At 53.2% G+C, this 20,917-nt stretch overlaps 1 protein-coding gene across 5 annotated transcripts in view; it reads right to left on the bottom strand.

Annotated features, from left to right (window-relative positions):
• The window catches only part of COL27A1 (collagen type XXVII alpha 1 chain), a 135,643-nt gene that overhangs the window by 72,986 nt on the left and 41,740 nt on the right, over positions 1-20,917 (bottom strand). For all 5 annotated transcript variants that reach the window (XR_004424630.1, XM_033122637.1, XM_033122638.1 and 2 more), the window contains 7 exons: positions 19,345-19,389; positions 18,676-18,729; positions 18,203-18,247; positions 15,198-15,251; positions 14,224-14,268; positions 5,823-5,876; positions 3,517-3,561 (listed from right to left, as the gene is read on the bottom strand). Coding sequence is in view for 4 of the 5 variants with exons in the window: in XM_033122637.1 (XP_032978528.1) it covers positions 3,517-3,561; positions 5,823-5,876; positions 14,224-14,268; positions 15,198-15,251; positions 18,203-18,247; positions 18,676-18,729; positions 19,345-19,389 (342 nt within the window). In the remaining variant the exon portion in view is untranslated. The remainder of the gene's footprint in view (positions 1-3,516; positions 3,562-5,822; positions 5,877-14,223; positions 14,269-15,197; positions 15,252-18,202; positions 18,248-18,675; positions 18,730-19,344; positions 19,390-20,917) is intronic.

The raw sequence follows: 20,917 nt of genomic DNA, 5'->3' as shown, positions 1-20,917 counted from the left end.
ACTCAAAGGGGGCTGTTTCACGGCAGTCTCGCCTCAGAGGCTGCAGGAGGCCACACAGGCCTGGGTTGCAAGTCCCTAGCTAGTGACCTTGGGCCCCAGCCCCCCCATTTTGGTGACCAGCCTGCCGCAGCCCGCCTCCTGCCTCAAATATCTCGAGACTCCCACAGCCTAATGTATGTCAAGCACACACAGAGCAGACAGACGCTCTGTAAATGTTAGTCTGTCCTCTCACGCCCTTCCTCCCGGCTGGGCTGCAAAGACCCCGGGGACCAGGGAAGTTCCGGGCTTCAGTCTGCATGCAAATTGCTTCAGCTGACTTGACAGAAGGCATTGAGTAAGTCTGAATCTCCACTGAAATGATTATCAATATATGGAATTCCCATTTGCTCAGCTAAAAAGCCACATCCTCTGGGAAACCGAAGGTGATTCACTCCATCTCTCCCCTTTAACTCCTGGTTAGAAAATTCCTTTTGTCTCCCACTCTTTGGGGAGGAGACTTTTGCCCCAGGCATAGAAGCTGCTGTTCCCAAAACCCCAGGGTGAGAATGGGTGCCTTGGATTGGAGAGGACTCTGGCTTGGGGCACGGCAGGGACTTGGTGGGTTCAGGTCCAGCCCTGTGACCCCTGAGGCACAAGGAGAAAGGTAATGTCACCTTGGCGGCAAAGGGGATTTAAAAACAGCACAAAGAGAGACACAGGGCAAGAGGGAGGCATGAGAAGGAACCATCAGCTTGTTGGAAAGGGCCACCACGAGGGGGCACAGCATCTAAGAAGGGCTGCGATGCCCAGGGCTCAACCCTGGCTAAGTGCCCCTCGTAGGGGAGCAGGAAGAGGACTGGCCTGGATTAGGAGCTGGGAGACATGGCCTCCTAACGTGTCTCCATCCTCTCCTGCCTTGTGTGTGACCTTGACCAAGGGCCTCAGTTTTCCCATTTGCCAAATGGGATTCTCCTAAGAAATACTGTGGATAGGGTTACCAGAATGAGCAAATAAAAATATAGACTGCCCAGTTAAATTTGAATGTCAGATAAACAATGAATGATATTTTAGTATAAATGTGTTCTAAATATTGCATCTGAAATTCAAATTTCACTGGGCGTCTTGTATTTTATCTGGCAAGGCTAACTGTGAAGAGAAAGGGGAGCACAGGTAGGCACGTGCTCTATAAAGAGTCAGGAGGGCCCAGGGCTGGGATAGCAGTCTCCAGAATCTGTGTGTATTCGGCCAAGTAATATTCTTGCCCCTCTCAGGAGCCAGCTTAGTGGATGCCAGGACAATGACAAATAGAAATATGTGCCAAGGATGACAGCCAGGATATGTAAACATCCCTTCAGAAAAGCTTTAGGGATTGGGATCATATAGCCGGAGTGAGGAGCCTTGGGATGAACAGATAATGACCATCTTTACATCTGAAACAGCCTCTCCTAGGGCAGGGCGATGACTTGGGCTCAATACAAAGGAAAGTGTGTATAATGAGAGCTCTGTGAGAATGCCCTGGGCTCCCAGAGGAGGGAGCAGCGAGCACCAGGGTGTTCATATTGGAGTTTCACGACCACATGACCACGATGCTCCAGAAGGGACCCTTGCTGAGCTTAAAGAAGATTAGACTAGAAGACTTGGGAAGTCCCCTGGAAGTCAGGTTCTCTAACTCACAGTGCACAGATTTCTTTTTTCCAAGCATCTAGGTCAGTGCCCTGTACCAAACAAGGTGCTCAGTCAGCAAAGGACATCAGGGATGACAAATGTTATGACTCATGTGTTGACATGTCCACATCCCAAGCCAAGGCAGGCATCACTAATCAATCACAGCATCCTCTCTAACTAAATTCCAGTGTGACTTGAAAGTCTTTCTCAATGCAGCAATCTAGACAGCTGCTACCAGGCACAAAATATCTTATGTATGTGTGTAAAATCATCATCGACAACAACTATTATTACTATAACTAGTAGTTCTTGAGTGCTTACTGTGTACTAGGCACTTTACATGTAATAGTTTCTTTAAATTCTCAACCACACTCCTCCAAGTTAGGTGCTAATAGTATCCCTATTTTACAAATGAAGAAATCGAGGTACAAAGACGTGAAGAAATCTGCTCAGAATTACCATTAAATGAGTGGGAGAGCTAGGATTTGAACCCAGGCGATTGATTCCAGGAACTGCCCTTAGCCATGAAATTAGACTGGACTGTGTGAATCTGTGGTCCTAACAGGAGTGGGCACAATGATTCCCTCTTACAGAGGGGGTCCCTGAGGCACAAGAAAGCAAGGCCATAACTGAAGACCACATGGCCAGGAGGAGGGGAGACCAGGATTCAGACACGGGTTGATCTGACCCTCTATCTCCACCTGCTCAGGCTCTGCTTTCACCTTCCTGAGGAACCCATCACCACTGAGGGCCCCTGGGCCGTCTTCCCATAACTGGCCTCCCCAGAACAATGCGCTGTCCCCCCTCCCACCCAGGGCCTTCTCTAGCCTCCCTCTAAACAGAATTTCTCAGCACAGTTGCTGGACTGGCGGAAGCTGGTACTCCATTTGTCAGAACCGTCTGCTTATGTCCCTCCACAGCCCCCCAGACTCAAACCCCATGAGGAATGAGCCAGAGGGACAGAGCAGAGGGGCATCAGACCCTAGAGAAGCTTCTAGAGTCATTTCCCAGGCGCGGGCCTTTCACTGGCTTTTGGGGCTGGACGCAAGGTCAAGGCCCACCCTCTGAAGGCCTAACAGGGAACCCTGGTTTGAGCTAATAGAACCACGCCACGAGGCCTACCCTAACCTGGATGGAGTCAGAGGTCAGACTTCCTCTCACCTCCCTGTGTACAGACCTCTCTCCACCCCGGGCACATCAGTAGGTAAAAACAGTAATTAATATAACAATACTTCCCATTAAATTGCACACTTACTGAGTGTTAGACCCTGTGTCAAGAACTGTACTTGTGATGCCTCAAGTAATCCTCATGACCTCCCAAGAGGATTTTATCATCCCCATTTTACAGATGACTAACTAGGCTCAGAGAGGATCAGTAACGTGTCCCAGGTCACAGCCAGGATGCGGTAGAACTGGGACTTGAACTCAGGTGGTCTGGCTCCAAAGCCAATGCTCTGAAGAAAAGGATGGGGAAGGCTGCCCGAGGTGGCCCGGAGCCTCAGCTCCTCTGCCAGTCACTTCCTTCCTCTGGACCTGAAGCTCCTCACTTACTGAATGGGCATGCTATCACCTGCCTACACCTCCTCACAGAGCAATGAACAGGCAGCAGGTGAGAAGGACACTGGCAGTCTCGTGCTCCGAGCCCCCAGCCCCATTTAACGAATGAAGAAAAGGGCTCAGAGACGGTAGATATACACCTGAGGTCACACGGAATGGCTTTCCTCCCTCAGTCCCCTGCTCAGACTGGTCTGTACTGGTTCCCTAGCTCCGCCTGGGGGTTGGTAAGAGAGGGACCTATCCAGCAGGAGTTATGGCCTGCTCCCCACACCCTGCCTCCTGGCCCTCTCCCTCCCCAAATATCTGTGTACTTACAATGAGGCCGGGGACTCCTGGGGGCCCTGGCAGGCCCAGTTCTCCCTGCAAATAGAGAGAGACCAAGGTGGTTAGTTGCCCTGTCTCCCTCTGGAGCCAGTCCCTGCATGCCACCCTCCTCGCGGGTGCCTGATGGAATCCTTCGAGTTGACCATTCCTTGTTTTTGACATGTGACACTCCTGAGGATGGCCTGAAGTTTGGACGAGACCCTTGCCTCCTCTGCCATCAGCTTTCCACATCTGCAAAATGGGGAGGTTGGATTTCCAAATCAGGTATCTTCCAATGGTGAGTGTGAAAGAATGGGCAGAATCCTGACACAGTAATAAAGATGTGCAGGATGCTTGACCCAGATCTCATTTCACCCCCACTCTACAGATGGCAAAACCGAGGCTTGAGAGGTTACGGGATTTGTCTAAGGTCAAACGCAAACAAATAACACAGCGGTGAAGGCTCCAAGCTGAGAGCCACTAGGCCAGCCTCCCTCCCTCTCTCAGCCAGTGGGGGGGGCCTTAGAAAACTGCCCCCACCACTGAAAGAAGGCTCACAGGTTTCCGCTTCCCAGGGCCTCTGAGATGCTGGAAGAGCTCTTGCCTGAGAGTCGGATGTGGCGGTGTGTGGCAGTGGGCAAGTTTGTCTTTCCTCATCTCTAAAAACGGGCCTTCAATGGTTTGCACCAGAAAAGACAAGTAGAGGGGTTTAGATCAAGTTCAAAATGCAAAAGCATGAGTAAAGATAGGGGACTCGAGAAACAGTGATTATCAATGAGAATTGCCAATATTCCCCAAGGCGTTTATCTTCCTTCACTACGAAATCCCAGGGCTGCTCAGGTGGAAAGAAGACAAGGAGGAGGTGAGAAGCAGCCTTGGCTTTAACATGAGGGAACCGAGGCTCAGGGAAGGGCCTTGGCTTTAACATGAGGGAACCGAGGCTCAGGGAAGGGAAATGACTTGTCCAAGGTCACTCAACAACTGTGTAGCAGAGCTGGGAGCACACATCAGATCCTCCTCCTGCTCCTCTAGGCCATGAGTAGAAGGACATCCCTGCCCCATCCCAAGGGGCCATCCAGGATGGCATCGCATATTATGGTTAATCCAGTGACAGATGTACTGAAGGAAAGACTGGCTTCTCAACCTTGCGGGTGTCCCTTCCTCCACCTGGAATGTCTCCTCACCTCTTTCCTCATCCCAGGTTTAACGTCACCCTTCCCAAGAGTCTTCCCCACTCCTCTCTCCCTCCTCCACAGGACCTGGGACCTCCCTGGAAGCGCCTTGGGAGTAGGAAGTGTGCCCCACTATTACCTACTATTTGTGACCGCTCCATCCACTGAACACTTGTCATGGGCCGAACCCCTTCCCAGCCCTCTCTCATTTCATTCTCACTACAGTCCTCTGACACCAACACTCTAATAATCCCCCTGATTTACAGAGAAGAACACTGAGATTCAGAGAGGTGAACTGGTTTGTCCAAGCTGCCACGCCTGGCAAGTGCTGCAGCAGGATTCAAACCCAGGTCCACCTGGCTCTGAGAACTTCAGCCTGCAAGGGAGCCCAGGAGTCAGCTTCAGATGGGTCAGGCTCAGGGAGCATCTGTAGAACTGAAATGAGCACATAATCAAGTGCTCATTACAGGTCTAGTAGCTACCTCTGCAGGAAGCACAGCTGGCAGGGCTGCTCAGGAGGGAAGCCCCAAGGAGAGATGGGGGAACATGGAATTGTCCCAAGGAGCTCTGGATATAGTCTGCACCCCCAGGTTTCCTTTCCCGCCGCGCCCAAGACTGGGACAGGAAGGGAAAGGCGGGCTCAGCTCCCCAGGGCAGGCTGACCTGGCTCCTCGATGGGCCTACGGTTATTTACAAAATCTATAAACATGACTGTGCTGGAGATTTCTTTAGAACTCGGCTCTTCTCTCCATAAAGGGCCTGCAAACCATCGGCTCCCCCAGGCCACTGCAGTCCCATAAATATTTCTGGCACTTTGTAAGATGGCAGTAGCCCTGGCTTCCCCAGTGGGGAGTGACCCATGAACCTTTCTAAATTCTTGGGAATGGGGCACAGGCTGGGACTTTGCGACCAAGGGCTCAGGGCCGGGGGGCTCTCCTGAAGGGGGTGTGGGGGGAACACAGGGTATCCACAATAGGTAGGAGCCTGCAGTTCAGAGAAGGCATGCAATTCATCCAAAAGTATCCGGCTAGTAGGTGGCAGGGCTGCGATTTGACTCAGTCTGGCTGATCCCAAAGCTGGGGCTCCTAAAGCCTGCTGTGTTTGTTCTGAAACTTTTCCCTGTTCCCAAAGACTTGAAATACTTACAGGGTTTCCATCCAGTCCTGGTGGGCCTCTTTCCCCAAAGTCTCCAGGAAACCCCTGAGGGCACAAGAGAGAACAAACATCTATTAATGCTTACACCAGTGGGCGGCGTTGATCCAGATCCCCTCCCCACTGGAGGAAAATGACACAAGGACTAGTCCGTGCAGCCTGAATCCTTGGCTGTGGGATGTGGGCAGGCAGTGGGATCCTGGGACACCCCGTGCCCTCCACAAACACCCCACCTAAAGAACTGTTCTAGGACTGGCTACTGTGGAGAGGCCCACAGCCAGCAAGCCCCCTTCTTATCTCCTCAGAGTCTCTGAAAAGAAACTGGTACCCAGCTCCCCAGCATGGAAATGCCATCTGAGGCCCGGTCCTGATGGAGTGGGGGGTCAAGAGCTGGGTCTAGGCCTGGACCAGCTCCAACTTGCTGAGAGTTATACGAGGATCCCTTTCACCCATGGGGTCTGTTTCCCTACTGGTCAAAGAAGGGAAGACCGTGTGACATTTTCCAGCTCAGAGCTTCTATGATCGTGACATGCTCTTTAAAAGCCACCCTGTGGAATCATGGTCTCTATTTTACAGATAAAGAAAGTGAGAATCTAAAAGGGTAAGTGTCAAGGTCATACAAGGTTATACCACTGGTGAACAGCAGCATTGTTGCCACAGGTGAGTTTCCGCAGCTCAGAGAGACCAGGCTGCTCGCCCCAGGCAGGTCTGGCCTCTCACCCTGTCCCTGACCCCACTCCATAGTCTTTGGGGAGACTGGCAGCTGGAAAAACATCAGCTGTGGGGATGCCTCTGGCATTGCAGGGGGACAAATCCATTCAGCTTCAAAAGGAATAAAGTCTTCAAGCTTGGAATTTAGGGAAACCTGTTCTCCCCTCTCCTTGAATTCAAATCATTGTGTTTTGTTTTTGTTTTTTCGGGGAAATTTAATAAAAAACAAAGCACATATTTTTCTGACCAAGTGGATGCCTGAGCTGTTCAAACAGTAACGATTCTTCATGGAGGGTAATTTGTTTCTGGTTTCTAAGGCTACTGGGGGAATCCAGTAGATCAAACCTAAAATCAAAACCCAAACCAATTACGAAGTCTGTACTGGTTGAGATGCGACCTTGACAGGTGTATGCATCCAAGGCCTTTGTCTTACCCTGCCCACCAATCCTACTCCCCTTGACTCCCTCTGTCAGGAAGCCATTGGATCAGAAGGGCCGCGGTTGACATTGACCCTCTACGAGGTAGGGCTTCATTCAGACACCCAAAGGAGGAAATGAGGACATATTAAAGAGATTTGGACGAGGCCCGTCACTTTCCACGCAAAACTTCATTTGCCTTTGATAGCCACCCTTGAGGGGAAAGTTATTGGTCCCATTTAACAGACAGGGAAATTGAATCTTAGAGAGAAAATGTCACTTGGCCAAGGTCGAGGAGCAAATCGATGGCAGAGCTGAGCCCATCCCACCTCTATGGACTCTGCCATGTTCACTTGCGCTGCACATGGGCAAATCCTGGAATGCAGAAGCTGAGAGAACGTGTGCCCAACTGGTTTCAGAGAGTGGCAGAGGTGTGTGTGTGTGTGTGTGCGTGTGTACGTGCCCATGCACGTACACAGGCCCACTTCCAGATCAAGTCTTTGTGGGTGGGGGGTACATCTGACCCTACCTAAGATTCCTCTCCCCACATGCTTAGGTCTCCCCTGGCAAATTCCAACCTCATCCCAATCCAGCCCATTCTGTCATGCTGTAAGGTAGATCCCTCTCACCTTCTGGGGCAGGAGACAGCAGCCAGGGGGACTATGGCCAGGGGAGCCTTCTGAAGGCATTGAGTTCCTGCTTCTGCTTTTGGAGGTTGGGGTTGGGGGCCTGGCAGGAGAGGAGGACAATTGCTCAGGGGCTAAGGGGATGCTGTCCAGCTGGGCACCTGGGTGACTCTACATGGCCCACAAGGGGCAGGACTTGGGAAGTCCGTGCTCTGGCTTCCAATCCAGCCTCTGGAGACAGCCCAGAGACACCCTGGCTTGCCTCTAGGTTGGCTGTGTGACCTTGGACAGACCCTCACTGTCTGTCTTGCTCAGGCCGAGGGGCGGGGGTGTGAACTCTAAGAACCCCTCAGCTTGGCCCAACCCCTAGACAAGGTCTGGGAGAAAGGAGCCTATCCTATCCCCTCGGTGCATGAATGCCACCCAGCCCGGGGCAAGATGGAGACCTTGACAGCATTCCCCAGGCTCTGGTCCTGGCTGCCATGCCCAATATATTCACACGTGGCAGCCACCAGGCAGGTCTCAAACCTATGGGTCTGCATTTAGAGGCCACTCCAAGCTCATTCAAGGACGTCTCTAAGTCCTAGCTGTCAGGCCAGCTGCCCCAGTGAGGCTTTGGAACCGAAGCAACCCCATACCAGCCCTGGCTCCACAACCTTCCAGCCTCTCTGAGCCTCAGTCTTCTCTGCTGTGCAATGGGGAGTACTGAGGCTGAGCTGACATGTCACACAGAGGGTGAGCCGTTGCCGGCACATGGAGGCAGCAGCAAAGTGAGAGCACAGCTCTGACGTATAAGCAAGGCAGAGACCATCGGAACGGTCAGATCCGAAAGGGAGGCCCTTCTGCAGACAAAATGCAGCCTGGGTGTAGCCAGTGGGTGATGACAGTGAGATGATAACGAGAGCGACATCAAGCTCTAACAGCTCAGTGAGATATGTCCTATTATTGGCCCCATTTTAGAGAGGAGGAGGCTGAGGTCCAGAGAGGTTGGTGAACTTGTCCAAAGTCACACAGCTAAGGAATAGCTGGGCTGGGATCTGAACCCAGGCAGCCTGACTCCAGCGCCTGTTCTCCTAGCTATGACTGGACACTGAATACATAGCATGGACTATAGCAAGCCTGGGGTCTCTCAAAGGGCTCATGAGAACCCTGTGCTAATGTATAAGAGGGAATGGCATGACTGATGCTGAGTACTCCTTCTGCTTGTGCGTGCTTGGTGGTCTCGGAACCGAGCCCCTATCTCTACCTTCACTCTCCCTTCCTTCAGAGGAGTCAAACAGATGTCCTCTAGGAATCCAGGATTTGTAATTAAGAGCACAACAGTTGGGGGAGAAAAGATAGGAGCTTTAAAAGTGCTGGAACAAATCTTTGATTGGAACAGTCACAAGTGGTCTGAGATAGAAAGACCCTAGCAGTTCCTGACATTCAGCACCTCATTGTCCCAGTGGGTAGACTGAAGCCCAGCACTTAACCAAGGCTGCCTCACCCCACCAGCTTGCCTCATCCCTCGACTGCTCAGCACATATCCCATTTCCGACACTCGCCCCAGGGCCCCTGATGCTTTGCCCTCTGGATGTGGCCTCACTTCCACCCTGCCTACTGCCCTCTGTCTGGCCATTCCTGTTTGTGCATGGTGTACGCTCCCAGCCCAGCCAGCAGCAGGACCTTCCTCCACGGGCCCAAGTTCCTGGCTGCAGCAGGCTGGCCCGAGGCCCAAGCAATGAGCTCGGCTCCCTGCCAGGGCCCCAGCCACGTGGTTTCGCCACTTCCCCAGGTCAGGCCCCGCTGGGGAACTGCACGCCTCGTACTTTGAGCAGAACAAGGCCCAGAAAGAGACAGACCTGAGCCCTGGGACAAGACTCCACATTCTCTCATGGCTATAGCAGTTCAGAAGAATAGAAGTGAAGACAGGGACCATTCTCGTCCACATCCATGGCAAGATGCTGAGGGCTGAGGGGGCCTTTGAGGGCCGTCCCCTCCACTCCCCTGCCTCCAGGCACTGTCTACCCCAAGAGTCCGCTCCAGAAAGTGGGCTATAGTGGGAACATGTGCCCTCCAGGATCAGAAGTCCTGCCAATGTCTCGAAGACTCAGCTCCCTGGCCTGCAAAATGGTCAGTCTTGCCCAACTCACCTGCAGAGATGGGCTGAAGAAGAGGTGAGATGCCTGTAATCCAGTCCCTGGCAAACTCAAATGTCCCTTCACATGCTGGTTTGGGTTTGCGCCAACAGTGGGAATACTTAACTTCTAGTAAGAGCCCGCAGAAGGATCTTGGAGACCTCTTTACAACGCTTAAATTCTCCAAAGTCAGGAAGTTCCTGCATAAGTCTCACCTGCAACTTTCCTGCTGCATTGGAAGCAGGCCGTATTCTTTTCTAAAAGATGTGGACACTCCAGGTGTGCTGACATGCAAAGACCCCTAGAGGTTCCCTGCACACTTTCCTCACGATGCTGTGTTTTCATCCTGCCCTTTTGAAATCTAAGGAAGCCACCCAAGAGCCACCTCAGGGAACAAGGAGGAGATAGGCAGGTAGAGTTCTCACCAGGATTCCAGAGTCACCAACAGCCCTGGGACAGCTGTAGCTCAAGTTGGGGACACTGGTACCATATCCCCAGCTCACAGAATGACCACAGCTAAACACGTTCATCTGTTTTTGCTTCAGTTTCCCCACTTGGAAACATGAAATCTCTGTTAGTTTGCTTCCTGCTCCCCACAGTCTGAGAATGGGAAAGAGCTCTGAGCTTGAAACCAAAATGCACCATGTTAGAAGCCCTGTCCTTGCCTGGATGGGTGTGGAGCCTTGGGCAAGTCCCAGGTGTCCCCAAGCCACACACCGAGGAAGTGGGAGCCTAGGGCTGGGCCTTCCCAGTGCTAAGCTCTAGAGTCTGCCCATCTGACTCACTACACAAGACCAGCCTTGGCAGGTCTGGCCAGAGACCACGAGAGGAGCTGTGAGCAGTGGCTGGCCTGGCCAGGCATTCCAGCAGCTTGATAGTGAATTCACAGAGTGACAAGTGTCCCCTGTGAGAGACCCTTGGTTAGGAGGCATGGCTCGGCCCCCAACTGTGAGTGTCACTGTGCCGTACCCTGAACAAGCCAGGGCAGCCTAGGAGAAACCCTTTCACCTCCAGCCAAGTTTGTAACATCTTACATCTGGACCTTTCCTCAGGAAACCACAACACACTTCCCTTTCCAGCAGGTGATGTGAAGCAGAGATGAGAACTGTAGGCTAAGCTTCCCTTTGGAGGTTAAAGATATGAGCACAGAGAGAAGAGAAGGGATGTGGGGAGCTCTGTATACTAACAAGCCAGGGTCCTGGGTTCAAATTCTGACTCTGCCACCGACTTACTGTGTGACCTTGGGCAGCTTACTGGCTTATCTGCTTGACAAATGGTTGGTCCAGCTCATCACTAAGGTTCCTGCAGTTCTGATATGCTCTTACCTCCACTGTCTCTCTCAGCTCCCATCAACAAGACTCACACATCCTCCTTCCAAACCTGACCTTGAGGAGGCTGCATGTATGGGCCTGAGGTTTCGCTTGCTGGAGAGAGATGGACTACAGCAAAATTATCACCAGGCCTGCCAGAAATGAGGCCAGCTGCTATCTGGCATGAGGGAACTCAGCTCATTCTCCTGACATTTCTTCTTGTTAATAAGTGCCTAAAAATCACCTGGCCCAAAACTTGGACAAGAGGAAAACCCATCCAGAGAAAGAGCCCCCCAACCCGACCAGCCAGATCAAGGGCCGGGGAAACCTGGCAATAGGGGGAATGGCCCTAAAGACGACTCAGGGAGTGTGTGGGCCAAAGGCACAGCTCACTGGAGGCCCGGCAGAGACAAAGCCATAGGGACTGGCTGATATGAAGTCCTATTCCGTACATATTCAATCACATCCAATGCAGACCCTGCCCATTTGCTGGCAATAGCAGCTGGACCAGAGTCAAGAGGATTTTCATGGCCCTTGGGGGTACTGCCCAGCCATGTTTGGCTGAAGGGAGGGAGTTTCCTCCCACCCACGTGACACCCCAATGCCAGGGAACACCCCCTTCAGGGAGCATGGAATCTTAGGAACTTAAAGGTATGGAGCAAGGGAGCAGAGACGAGTGGTCAGTAATAGGGGCTTAAGTCCAGCAAGGCACTGGAGGGCTCTGGGCAAATGGCTTTAGCTGTCTAAGCCTCGGTTTCCTTATCTGAAAAATAGGTCTAATCAATTTCACCTCAAAGAATGAGTGGCAGAATCACTTGTAGTTTAAATACCACGCAGGTAAAAGGGCTCAATAAATGCTGCTTTTGGAGAGGGGTCTATTTTGGCTACAGTGCTAGCCTCAGCACCCGGCACATAGTAGGTTCTCAATAAATATTTCGTTGAATGAGAAATGAATGAGTGGCCTTGTCTACACATAGATGGGAAAATGGTGCTGAGCACCTCAGCCCCATGATGGCTTCCTGGCCATGAGCAGGAGGCTTTCAGATCCAATAAGAAAACAAGTACAGGGAGAAGGCAGATGAAGGGGCCACCGGAAGGAGGAGCGGGGAGATGGGAGGCTGTAGAGTAGGGGTCAGCTGCAGCCCTACTGACATTCCTTGTTGTGGCAGATGGAGAAGCCACGGCCTGCCGAGGGTTTCACGAGTCTTGCCTCCTCCACGCGCAGGAGATTCCAAAAGCCATGCTCTACACAGCTACACTCTGGGGCAAGAGGTGAAAGTTCCGGCTGCGGCATTCTAACCCCACTTTGACTCTCAGAAACCATAAGACCTTGGCCAAGTCATTCACCCGCCGAGCCTCAACGCCCTCATCTATAAAGGGGCAATGCCGGGCCCTCTGTGAGGCTCCCAGGATGGAGTCGGAGCAAATCCTCCACGGGTGGCTCTGGAGGTGGCCTCAACCTAGAGGGCTCTTGCCCAGAGAGCCACAGGGCTCCTGTCCTCACCTCATTCAGGTTTCTCAAAAGGTGAGGAGGACTTCCTGGACGAATTCATTCAATAGCCCATACCCCAAATACTCACTATCCCCCTACCCTACTCTATCTTAATACTCAGCATCACCTGACAGTCAATCATTCTTCATTCCCCCATTCAATCATCGTCTGTCTGTCTGCCCATAAGGATGGAAACTTTGTCTCTTGTTCACTGCTCAGCACCAAGCACATTGCCTGACCCACCGTGCACACTCAATATTCATTGAACGAATGAATGAATGATGCATGAATGAAAGAATCTTCTTGTCCACGGCCATCTGGACGGAAAAGCACATCCAAATGCCAGCCCAGGCCTTGGGGACTCCAGGTGTTTGCCTGAAGCCAGAGCATCAGGTGCTGCTCCTTGCCCAGATCTAGGTATCAATTGTCAGACTTCAGGGCACAGAGGGGCTGTCAGCCACAGAGGGGTCTAGGTCTGAGGGTGAGATGCCCCGTCAGCTCCTTGCACCATGGACCTGGATTTGCTTTTCTTTGTATCCCTCACTCGGCCCCCAGAGGGCCCAGGTCCATACCCTGCAACAGGTAAGGTAGGTGCCTGTGAACATGCAGCCAACCCCAGAATCACAGACAACCCCCGTTTGGCCGCCCCTGTGTGCTCCCAGCTCCCTCCCAGCTGCCTCTCAAGTTCTAATGTCCCCACAATCCCTTCTCCATCAACCACAAGCAAAGGAGGCCCAGACTCAGAGCTGATGACGGTTCCAAGTCTAGGCATTGACTTGCAAGGCAGTGGCAGAGAGCTTTAAGCCGCCAAAGGGGGGAGGGCCTGAAAGAAAGACACCTGTCACAGTCCTGGGTCTCCCTCTGCCTCTCAGAGCCTCAGTTTCCCCTTGTAAATAATGAGATCATTGGAATGAATGATTTTCCCCAGGTGAAAATTCTAGGGAATCCACTTTTACGGTATTGTCACCCACCAGTGAACCTGAGCCATCACTGATATCAGAGGGCTCTGCAGATAACCGAGTTAGAATCCTGGCCCCATTGTTTACGCATTGTGAAACCATGGGCAAGTTCCTTAATCTCTCTGTGCCTTGGCTTTCTCTTCCTGCCTTGCTGATGCCCAAACAACATCAGCAAAATGAAACACATGGTAGAACAAACAATTTCCTACCATGATGGAGAGTCATGGACAAAGTGGGCAGATTGGGGGTTACTGGTGAGCCCTTCTTGTGGTCATGTCTGCTGTGGATCTGCCCAGCACCCCACTGCCCTCTGGTCTTGTGTGTGCATGAGTGAAACTGGTGAGACCAAGACAATACACACACTGAGAGTTCTGAGTTAGGAGCCCCGACACCCGGTCGAGCCAAGATCCCCCAGTCTGAGCAGGCCCTCCCCTCCCAGCATGGACACTCGTGACCCAGACAGCAGAAACCCTCCACCCCCACCCCACAGAAGTGCACTGCAGCGCCATTGGGTGCACACATACATAGACAGGCTCCATCCCAGGGGGTCCAGAGCCCACGGGAGCCCCAGCCTCAGCCAGGAAGCAGCCACTCAGCGTTCTGACAGCAGGACACAAGCCGGCCCACACACTCAAAGCAGAGCGATGGCCGAGCAGAGAGAAGCAAGTGGAGAATGCCCAGACCCAAGATGGACAGGGCAGCATGGCCAGTGGGAGGTCGGGTTCCCCCATAGAGTCTGCATAATAGACACGGAAAATCTTTACCGGCCTACCCATCTTGCCCCTCTTGCCAGGAACACCAGGCACGCCCTGTAGAGGAAGAGATGGGGAACAGGTCAAGACAGGATTTCAGCAGAGGACAACCAGCCCCAGAGCCACCCACAAGAGGAAGTCACAGAGGGCCCAGCATCCAGGCCACATACACAGTAGATGCCAGTTACGTGCACAGTGGGTAGATGGTCCTTGCACTCTACAGGGTTGGGGGTCTGCATAGACCTGAGCTGAGGAGATGCCTAAGGAGAGCAGCCCATGTTCCTGGTATTCAGCAGGTGCTCAATAAGTGCTCCTCCTGCTTTCCTAAGATTCTCTATACTCATCTTGTTGATGAGGTTCCAGTTGAGTGCCCACATATGGTCTCTGGCTGGGAGGGCATGAAGAGGAAGGTCCAGAGGCCTGTGGGTCATACAGTCTCTGTCATAATTACTCAACTCTGTGCTGAGAACAAAAGCAGCCGTAGACACTGCATACATAAATGAGCATGGTTGTGTTCAATAAAACTTTACCAAACCAGATGACAGGTGGGATCTAGACCACAGGCTGTGTGGTTCGCTGACACTCGATCTGAAACACTGCTCGTTTGCTGAAAGCCCTTCAGACGTTAGCTCCCCATGCTCTCAGAACAGAGTCCCCGTCCTGACCGTGGCCCCTGAGTATAACTGTATACTCTGGGCTGTATAACTGCCCAGGTGCTTGGTCAGCCGAGTCTCCTCCTCGTCCAACCTCACACTCAGCAGATGGACTATGCTGACTGCTAAACATGCCAAGTTCTCATACGTCCCTGACTTTGCACACTCTGTTCCCTATGTCTAGAAGGCATTGGCTTTGCCTTGCCCCCTGAGTGGACTCCTATTCAGCTCAAGGGCACCTGTCCAGAAGGTATTCCATGACTTCTCCAGGCTGGCACCTGGCAGAGGGGATGGGTGGTGAGGGTAAGAGGTAAACAAAGAAAGCATACTCACTCGCTCTCCATCAGACCCTGGAAGGCCGAAGAGCCCTGGGAGTCCAATGTAGCCCTAGGAAAGAGCAGGTGGGGGGGTTCAGAGGGGCCGAGTGGTGGGGCGTGGCTGGCCCGACCTATCCCCTCCCCTTGCTGCCCTCCCACGCCCTGGCTCCTCTTCCTGGCTGACGGCAGCGGCAGTTCCAGTGGCTCCTCGACGACATAGGCCTTGAGGCAAGTGTATATGCCCATGGACTGCATGGTGCTGGCTTCCACGATGTAGTCCAAAGGCACATACCCTCACGCCAGGGAAGGGCGCGGGCGCTCGCGGGGAGAGGCCCGCCCCGCACCGGGGGCTCCGGGACCTGCGGGAAGGAAGCTCTCGGCCGGGTTAGATGCTAGAGTGGCCCCAAGTCCTACCCACCCCCAGGCACAGTGGCAGGCGGGAGCCTGTGGCTGATGCAATGCCTCCTCCTAGGCCTTGCAGGCCCAGGACATGGAGCTCACATCCACCCCTGGCCGTCTGACTGCTGGCAATAACAGCAGCTGCCACCCCGGCCTGCTGATGTCCTGACAAACACGTGTGTGCCACTGTATTCAACCCTTCCAAGGACCCTGCAGACTGGCTGTCAAACCCTTACTGGACAGACAACAGAAGCTAAGGTTCTGGAGATAAAGGGATATAGCTCATTAGGGGTGGAGTCCGCTGCTCCAGAATACACCTGAGCCTCTGCCTGCCAGCCTCTATTCATGCTCTGCTCGCTGCTCTCTTCCCAACCCCATGACTGCAGATCAAATCCTTCCAAGCCCAGCTCTAGTGCTCTCTCCCCTGGCAAAAAGCCTCGACACTCCGAGCCAGAAGTTATCTCCTCCTTTTACCCCAGCACCACGTTTGCACCTTAGTTAATAGAATTTACCATTTTTGACACTGCATCTTCACTCTCTGTGTCCATGTTTCATGTCCTCATTTGCCTGGGAACTTCTCAAAGAGCAGAGACCTAGCCCAGGGCTCCTGTCACTAACTGCACTCTCTAGATGTTTGTGGAATGACTTTAAAATAACTATAACATTTACTGCGCACAAACTATGTGTCAAGCCTGGTTCTTAATGCTCCGCATACATTAATACGCTTCCTGCATCCTCACCACACCCCCAGAAAATAGGTATTATTAGTCAGCCCCTGTAGAAGTGGAAACATTTAAGCCCAGAGATGTGAAGTGACTCACCCAGGGTCACACAGCTAGAATATGGTAGAGCGATATTTGAATTCAAGTCATCTGACTCCCAGGCCAGGCTCCTAATCACCCTGCTATATTGCCTCCCACAAACAAGCAACCAACTCAAGCTTACAACCATCTGTCCTTCCCTAGAAGGTCAAGAGGTCACGAAGACTCCTTCTCGGCACCCAGTGTGATAATACTTGTCATCTTAACAAGTGACATTTGCTGATCCTTCCCAGCAGGGCTTATAACCCAGATTTACAGGTGAGAAATGGGCTCAGAGAGGTCTAGCAACTTGCCCTAGATCCCACAGTTGGTTAATGGCAGAGCATGTCTCAAAGCCAGTTGTCCTGAGCCCAAAGCCTCACTCTGCCTACTTCATAAACATGAGGCCGGTGATGGCAGGGTTGGGAGGACAGCTGGAGCAGCCCTTGTTCACCCAGGCTGCTCAGGGCTCTGTGACCCTGGAGAGGGGTATGCTGGGGCCAGACCAGCTCCCTCCCCACATGTAGCCTCAAGCTGCCACCAGCATGGCAAACATCAAGCAGCCCCAGATGTCATTAGCCTGTCTCATGCCTCTTGTCCTGGCAGATCAGAGATCCTGGGGCTGAACTGAGAAGACCTTTCCCTGGGTTCAGGAGGCCCCCCTGGGGCGACAGCTAATGGGAACAGCTAGAGTGGGGGGGGGGGAGGCTCAACATCGTAGGACAGGAGCATCTGGAGCCCCTGTGTACCACCACCGCCACCACCATTATCACCACCATTTCCTGGGGAACGTGCCTACCCACCCCCTTGCCCACCTCCCAGATGCTCTCCTAACAGCCGCCTGTCAGCTCCTGGGATTAGGGCCGAGACTGTGGCCATAAATAGCTTTGGCTCAGGAGTGGAGGACACGTCACACCGACCTGGCCTGACCGAGGACTGTGCGACTGACCCACTTGCTGAGCATTCTGTGAGAGGCAATGAACGCAGCCCTCACGACCCCTGGGCCGCATCCCAGCTCTACCTTAGCTGAGCAGTATAAACAGCTGTCGGGTCCCAACCATTACCCAGTTTCCTTGGATGTAGAAGACAGAATTCTACCAGATCATTTCTTAGTCTTCAAAACTCCATTTACTTCCATTTAATTTGCCCAGAGTCTTCGTCACCACCCCATGGCCCACTTGGGAGCCCCCGTCTGGCAGCCCCTCCTCAGCACTACTTGCTTCCAAATTCCTAGTATCCCCATATCCATGCTAGAGGTAGAATGGGTATTACGCCATTGTAAAGATGGGCAAACTGAGGCTGCTGGCTACTCAGGGTTTGTTCCAGGGGCCTTGAAGAAAGGGGAAGGCAGATACACCATCCACCTTCAGGCCTGAGCAGCACTGATCCATCAGGCACCCCTGCCTTCCCAAAAGGGTGGTCCCCTAGCCCCCAGTCAGGAGCAGGAGAGACGTCTCTGAGGATTCCAGTGACAGACGAAGTGGCCTGGCTTTGATTCCCAGCACTTGGGATGTGCTGGGGCACATGGCAAGCAAACGCCTGATTGTAGCAGCTGGACTGTTGCTGAGCCAACAGTGGACTCTTTGCTGCCCAGTCTGCCCAGCCATGGGGACCAAGCCTGGCTCATGAGTTCCCCATCATCTGGCCCTCCTGCTGCCACTCTGCTCTCCAGGACGCACTCAGGTGGGAGGGTCCCGGCCCCAGTCCCGCCACAGACACTGGCTGGAGGCCTTCCAGCCCTGATCACTCTCAGGCCCACTGGAGGGACAGGTAATACCCACCCAGGGCCCCACCTGTATGGCACTTGCCAAGGCCCACTTACCCGGCTGCCTTTGGGGCCAGGGTCTCCTACAGGTCCAGGTAATCCCTGAAACATAAGAGACAGAGGGGCAAGGACATATGGAGACATTCTACCTGTTGCCAATAACCCAGGGTGAGTCCTGTCTCCTTTGGGCCTCAGCTGCCCCCTCTAGAATAATAGTGGGTTAGATTCATGGTCTTCAAACTGAGCCACCAGCTACCGCAGGGTCCCAGGGAGGTGGCTTAGGGGGAGACTGGGTGGGAGGAGCCTCTGGAGCCCCACCCCTACAGCACCAGAGCTCCTTTCTTCTGTTCTCTTACTGAGCATCCTTTCCCTACTGCCTTGGTCCAGCCCCCTGAACAGCCCTTTCTTCAGGGCCCACCTGACAGGTACAGCTCCTTGTCCCCCAGCCCACTACCTCCCTCTCCCTGGGGGCACCTGTGGCCATCTCCACACCACATGGCCACAGAGCTTCCAGAAGCCATATACTGCACCTGCCTGCCAGGGTAACCTTTGGCCCCTGGACTGCCCTCAGGTCCCGGCCGCCCCTGCAAAGGAATGAAGAGAAACATGAGGAAAGGAGAGACCCTGCCCAGCTCCAGGTCTGGGATGCAGTGGGGGCCTGGGGCTTACAATGGACAAAGAGAAGGGAGGGAATGTGAGATGAAATGGGAGGAAGGGGAAGCCACTGGCCTGCTGGGCCCCTAAGCCCACCCCTCTGCGAAACCGGTCAGACCAGCTCAGGGGGACAAAACCCCCTGTGCTGGCAGCCCAGGAATAAGAAAGCACTGAGGAGGCCTGGCTGGCTCTCCCACGCTGGCAGCCACTGCTGTTTGATTTGGGCCCGGGCAGCCAAAATTCCTGCAAACCCCGTGGCGGCGTGTATAATATCCCCTAACATCGCCGGGAACAGGCCAGCTATTCATGACTCTAACCAAAGCTGAGCAGCTCATGCCAATGCTGGGCCGGCGTGCACTCCAGCTCTTTCAAGCACATGTGGCTGGGGGAGAGGTGGGTGGGGTGGGGGCCCCAGCAGAATGGGACGCAGAACCGCCTGGCTCTGGGGCTTACTCATGGAGCAGGGCCCGGGGAGGAGGCCAGAGACAGGCAGGGGCTGGAGTGTGGGACAGCAAGCAGGGTGGGGCTGAGGCCGTGGCCCTCACCTGTTCTCCGGGGTGCCCCGCTGGTCCAGGATAGCCTTTGTGTCCCTGTGGGGGAAGGAGCCGCATCAGGCCAGGAAGACACATCTGGGCCTGTTGATCGCAGAGGCCCAGGCTCCCTGCCTGCCTTTTCAGCACCGCATGCACCATCGCAGGGATGCAGTACATGTTCCGTAAATACTTGCTGACTGGGTCCATGTATATCAGGGTTAGCGACTTCCTATGGTTTCCTCTCTGCTACGAAGGTTCTTAGACCAGAAGCATTAGAGGAGCTGTTTACCCCTTGGGCAGGGTTTCTGAGCTGAACTGCGACATGGCAACTGTGATGGAGTGATGTTGTACCCTAATCCTTCTTTCCAAATCCAGAGAGAGAGTGAGACCGTCAGAAGCCCGGGTAGAGGGATTTCTCAATGAGTGAGTGGACCGATTAGGACCTTAAGGTCTGGGATATGCTCAGTCACCCTGTGATGCTGGAACCTCCTGTCAGGACCTGTCCCTTCTGAGTAAACCCCTATCAGAAAAGATCTCACACATAATGACCAAATATATTAACCAAAATAGCTGCCTCGCTTCCTCTCATTGGTCCCAGCAACTATTCCAGGGGAACAGAAGCCACCCAACTGCCTGATGGAGAAGGAGTCTGGCAACAACCCAGCACCAACCTTGACCCTCTGTCTCTATGGCCAAACTACCACTGTCCAAGGCCAGCTCTCTAGGTCAAGAGAATCAAAATGAGTGTGTGCTTTCAGATAGCATTGGGGACGACCCCTGAAACGTTTCATAAGAGGTAGGAGCTCTCCAAAGGGAAATCCCAGACTTCAAGCTTCTATCAGCTTAGGGCTGTTGTGAAATAAGACTGAGCAGAGGGCTTCCATATCAGACAGGGTGGCCACACTGATCTTGGTTACAGCCTCCTACACAAGGAGCCCTGGGCTTGGCTCAGATACCATGTATGACTTACTGGGCAACGCTGGGTAGGTTACCACCCTTCTTTCTCTGGACCTCAAATGAGGGCATTAGAACTCTGAGCCCTTTCAGCTCTCATGCTTGAGAACTAGAGTTCTAAGGCTTCCTCAGAGGGTGATACACAAGGCTCTAGAGTACACACACGATGACTGCAGACCCCTCCATGCACGGCTGTTTACACAGGACAACACCTACATGACCTCCTGGAGCCCTTGCAGCAGACAGAAGAGGGGTGGGTAAGAATTATCATCTCCATTTTACAGAGGAGAAAACTGAATCTCAGAGAACTGAACCACTTACTCCAAGTGCCATTTCTAAGGACCAGCAGTCTCACACTCACCAAGGGTCTTTCTGACACCTGAGGCCACACAGAGAGCCTTGCAGACATCCTGGGCATGTGCAGATATGCACACACACAAACACATAGGCACACGTGCTCAGCACACCCACGAACCCCCAGGAAGCGAGACTCTTAATTATAAACAGCAGAGTCAGTTTGACCTAGGAGATTTGGGGAGTTTACAAGCATTCCTTCTGCACCTACTCATGCCTCAGACAGCTAAGCGACATGAATGCATCTCAATCCAGGGCCGACGAGACAGATTCAACA

This window comes from Rhinolophus ferrumequinum, chromosome 12 (assembly GCF_004115265.2).
Source record: "Rhinolophus ferrumequinum isolate MPI-CBG mRhiFer1 chromosome 12, mRhiFer1_v1.p, whole genome shotgun sequence".
In the NCBI taxonomy this organism is placed as follows: domain Eukaryota; kingdom Metazoa; phylum Chordata; class Mammalia; order Chiroptera; family Rhinolophidae; genus Rhinolophus; species Rhinolophus ferrumequinum.
The sequence above is the reverse complement of the archived record's forward strand: the minus strand, read 5'-3'. Positions and strand labels throughout refer to the sequence as shown.